Source organism: Hyposmocoma kahamanoa, unplaced genomic scaffold, assembly GCF_003589595.1.
Source record: "Hyposmocoma kahamanoa isolate Upper Pololo Valley unplaced genomic scaffold, ASM358959v1 182, whole genome shotgun sequence".
Lineage (NCBI taxonomy): Eukaryota > Metazoa > Arthropoda > Insecta > Lepidoptera > Cosmopterigidae > Hyposmocoma > Hyposmocoma kahamanoa.
In genome coordinates, this window is record NW_020653713.1 from 462971 (window position 1) to 468012 (window position 5042).

Genomic DNA, 5042 nt, shown 5'->3' on the forward strand with positions numbered 1-5042 from the left:
CTTCTGCGTACTTGGATGACAAAAATCCGTGGTAGTAACCCGTTTAGCTCATGGAGGTAGTCTCGATCTCTGATGTTTCAAATAAAAAAAAAATATTGTAAATGTTATATACAAAGAGCAACCCCTAGAGTTTCTTGCTCATTCTTCTCAGGGGAATCTGCCTTACGAATGAGCGGTAGAGTTTAATATTGTGACGATTTCAAGTGTAATAATGCTGACCTATGAAATAAAGATTATTTTGAATTTTAATTTGAATTTGAGCGCTCGCGTCGATCAACAATTTTGCAGCCTTGCATAACAAATAGCAATTGTATGTGGTGAATAAACTCATTGCAATAGTAAACTCACCCGAATCTCTGAAATTGGTAATCAAAAGTGATCTCTTCCCCGGCCGCGATGTCGCGTTTGCTGAAGAACCCGATCCGCAGCTCCCCGTTGACGGTCCACTTCTGCGTCTCCGAGTTGGGATCACATGAGTGATTGATGAATCGTGAAATGTTCCCCTTGAGAGTTGCGTCGATCACTGTGTCGCCTTTCAAAGACATGAAGTAGTGGTGAAGGTTGTTTTCGTCAGAGTACGCCTGGGCGCGCTTATAAAATTGGTCATAGTCAAGGACTTCTCCTACGTATTCCATTAGGTATTCGCCCCTGTAAAGTTATTTATGTTGTTATTTAAGATTACTTTTAGAATTAATACTGGAAAGTTAAATCAGCAGAACATAAATCAGCCATTTAATGAATAAGGAAGAAAAGTATCACAGGACTCTTTATTCCAAACGACATAAAACTATACCACAAATCTGTTTGTGGTTCAAGAACTGATCTCAGATGGATACAAAATAAAAAAATAATAATAATACACCACACCAATCTCTACCGAACAAATGTATAAAAATTGCAGAAAATTAAGTACCTATTACATTTGTAAAAGTCTAGTAACACAATTCATCACAACATGTTGATGTCTCATTTACACTCGCCCCCGGTCCCACACTGCGAATGTGACATATGCTATAATAGAATTTCTTTTATGTATATGTAAAATATGTAATAATACACTCATAGCAGACGGCTGAGACAGGATAACTTAGATGCTGGTCACTGCTAATGCGATCCTCAGCAGTTGAATGATTGATAAAGAGTAAAGAAATTCACATAGCGACAACAGCCTTACAAATTATTTCAAACAAGTAACTAAACTAAAAAAAACTAAAAACTTGAAGCCTCTACTAAATTACGCGTATGTTAGTAAGCTGCTTATTTTACATCTTCAAATCTCGAACCAGATATCTTTATACATTGTAATGTGGAAATGTTCACAGTCTAAGCACTGCAGTGTTGAAATACTCTATCCTATCAAACAATAAACTAGTAACACCATTGTATCTATACCATTGGTAACTACTATATATTAGCCCTGTGATATCAATAGTATTGCACTATCAAAAGCTCTATGGATAATCTAGTTGTCAAGGACAACTATTAATAATTAGAATATCAACCATTTTTCACTATATCCACAGTGCACGTGTCAATATAAACTGATTGTATTTGAGACAAAACTAGAAACCCATAATAATTGAATTCGCACGTATAGCTTAGATAAAGATAAATAAGATTTTCAAATTATTCAGTAACTTACATTGGTATGTCTACACTAGCCTCCACTCCACAACCCTTTTTGTCAGCGTAAAAAACCTTTAATGGCGCATTCTCTTTCTTTTGGAAACGTCGATTTGTACACCGGTCACCAACTGGACACCTCGAGTTACTGTAAATAATTTGATTATCACACTTATTATATTGAAAAAATAGATCCCTCAGGAACATGCTAAAATTCATAAAATATTACCATTCAATCATAAGCAGCCTATTCAAACAGTCTTCTCCACAAGCCATCTCTCCTCTCTCAAGTTCTTCTTTGGTCAGAAAACAGTCACAGATCATTTTCTTGGTCTCTTTATTCAGCATTCTCTCACATAAATACTCATTCTCATCTAAATGTTGATACTGCCTCATTCTCTCTTCAATTATTCTATCATAGGATTCTTTACTTAATGGCGTCGTTGGTGGCTGCTCGTCCTCGGGCGGTGATTGGCATTCACTAATAGGTTGCAACCGCTGAGGCAAGCTCGGACTAGCCAATGGGGAGTTAGCTGGTGAATTAGTTCCCATCTCCAACTCACTGGAACGCCGCCATCGGGACTTTACCTTCACAGGCATATCAGATGGTACAGGGAAAGATGGAGAATTTGGTGTACTGTTTAACAACACATCCACAGACTTCTCTTGACTATCTGAACCCAACTCCTCAAGCTTGAGTTTAGTTTGTGTTATCAAAGCCTTTTTAAGTGGTGTTTTCACTAAACCATAGCCTTTAGTCTTTTGTTTCATATTACTGATGGTTTTGATGCGGCTTGACCTTCTCACACCAGTAGGTGATGACTCTGCAGAGTCATTGGAGTTGTTTTGATTTGGCTCTGTAGCTCTTGAAGAGTTACTGTCATCGGATAAAGTAGAACTTGGTGTTAAACTAGGATCAGGCCTTGTAAGGACATCCAGACTATCTTTTGAAAATTGTATGTCAGATGTGCCACAGGGCGGTGTCCTATTGATAACATCTGAGCATTCCATAGGTGAACTAACATTTAAATCAACTGGTGTAGCAATGTTCAGCTCCTCAAAGTGTTTTTGGAATTCCACATCTTGCTTTTTATCATCTTCAGACTCAATCTTAGAAAGTTCATTAGGACTTGACACAGACAGTGCGCTAGGACTGTCCATTTTAATGTTGTAGTAAAGCTCTGGGTTGTCATCTTCTACAATCTGCACTATGGTGATAACATCATCATCCTCATCTCCATATTCAAACTGTTGCTGCTCCAATGGAATGTCTTGATTCACTGGTATCTCTGGTTCAACCACTGGTTCAGACTCAGGTACAAGTTCAAACTTTGCCTCCTCATGTTCTTGCAGTTCTTCATGGTAGGCATTATTTTCCACAGGGGTATTTTCCCTTGGAGGTGGTAATGGCACAGAGTCAAGTTCGATTATGTCATTATTGTATTCAATATTATCGCTTGGTAGAGGTATATCTTGAGGCAATGGAACTTCGCTGAGCATAGGCACTGGTGACATATCTCTAGAATCACTCTGGTTTGCATTACTTGTACTATGTATGGGGCTCATGCAAGCCCCACTATTTGTATCTGATTGAGTATCTAAAGCAGCATTAGAGTCTGACTCTGAGCTGGCACAAGGGTCAACCACCCTAATTTCTACACTACTATTGGTTTCACTGTCACTGCCAATATCATATTTTCTAGTAAATGTATCATCATTGTTGAACAAACAGCGGTACTTGCCAAATTTCTTGTGTAAGACAACTGTGGGTATGAGATTAGGGTTGATCAATTGTAATCCAGATGTCTGGGGCTCAGACGGTGGGTGTTCCTCAACTGGTGCTGTACAGGCTTCACCTAAGTTAGAAGGCTGCTCAGTCTGCGTCTTAGAGGTATTGTCAGGCGGAGTGGGATCGACGGAAGCGGATGAAGAGCTGTCGGCCACGGTTTCGGCAACAACCGCGGTTTCGGCAGTCGCCGCGTTCTTCCCGCGCCTAGGAGTTCGCCGCGTTGCAGTCTTCGATGCTGGTTTCTTTTTCTTCGCCATTGTGTTGTGTCACACCAGTGACAAACAACCTACAAACAAAATGCCGCCATTTACTATGTACAGAAACAGTTTACAATTACCCCTTTCAGTCATTTGTTTCTCAGAGCCTGTCAACGCCACATGGATGTGGGAACGTCGCGTTGTTGACCAAGGCAATATTTATATTCTCTAACAAACAATGAATACTTCAGCATTACTATTTGATTGCAACATGGTTCTAATGTAGAGATAAAATGCATAACCACCGGGTTGTATCACAAGCCAAAACCACTTTTGATATAAACCATGACCATACCATTACTTTTCATCTAATGCGATGTCCCATATACCTAGGAAAATGCTAGACACAAGTGCTGAAACTTGCAACATTCACAAATAAACGAATTAACTACCCCGTAATATCATTTTTCTGAACATTTAACTTTTTTCTAGAGAGCGGCCATCACTCACTCACTAGAGTTTAAACACACGCGAAATAAACAACCGATACATGTCAACTAACGAAGAAAATACTCCTCCCATAGACTTAAAATATACCAGCACACAGCAACAATGGTACACAAATCAATGACTTCTTAGACCAAGAGCATTTTTAATCTTGTATCAAATTTGTCGTGCTTTACTGCGCTTTTTGCAATATAAATAGAGTTCAAAATAAAATTACTTATAAAATATATAGGATGTAATCGTTAAGTGTCCCATAAATATAACAGATATCAAAAAGCTTAAAACTGATATTGAAAGTATGTTACGTAATGAATAAATCGACATCAATAATTTTAAAAATAAAACTAGAAATATCCAAAATTTTAACATTAAATACTCCCATACATTTAATGTGACATTCGTAAAGAGGCTTTAATTTTCCTAAGTAACAAAAGTAAGAGGTAACAATAAGTTAGTAAATTGGATTCCACCCCTATGTTGTGGATATTCCAAGGATTCGCACAAAGCATTTCGCTTCTACATTTATATGGCGATCGGCTATGGAGTGAAATTCCCTGCCTGCAGACTTATTTCCTGAAAGTTATAACATGGACCTTTTCGAGGCGAGAGTAAATAGGTATTATTTAGGTGTACATGGTACATCGTCGACCTCAACGTCACTTTCCACCAGGTGAGATGGAGATCAAATGCGCACTGGCTAAGCTCAAGCCGAACAGATCTGCTGGTCCTGACGGCATCCCGGCTTATATATTTAGAGACTGTAGGTTTGATCTGGCGAAGCCACTAGCGCACATGTATAACCTGTGTTTAGAGTCAACAACTTTTCCGGAAATTTGGAAAATGACTCGTGTGATTCCGGTTCCTAAAGGTGAGGGTGTAGGTGGTGGGGTGGACGGATATCGGCCGGTGGCAGTTTTGTTGACCCC

At 38.9% G+C, this 5042-nt stretch overlaps 1 protein-coding gene across 1 annotated transcript in view; it reads right to left on the reverse strand.

The window, feature by feature from the left end:
- The window catches only part of LOC113226117 (histone-lysine N-methyltransferase ASHH2), a 15333-nt gene extending 11228 nt beyond the window's left edge, over positions 1-4105 (reverse strand). Inside the window, exons 1-4 of the mRNA XM_026458646.1 lie at positions 3965-4105; positions 1853-3698; positions 1643-1771; positions 349-648 (exon numbers count right to left, since the gene is read on the reverse strand). Of these exons, the coding sequence (XP_026314431.1) occupies positions 349-648; positions 1643-1771; positions 1853-3669 (2246 nt within the window). The 5' untranslated portion in view covers positions 3670-3698; positions 3965-4105. The remainder of the gene's footprint in view (positions 1-348; positions 649-1642; positions 1772-1852; positions 3699-3964) is intronic.
- Between the last annotated feature and the right edge of the window lie 937 nt (positions 4106-5042).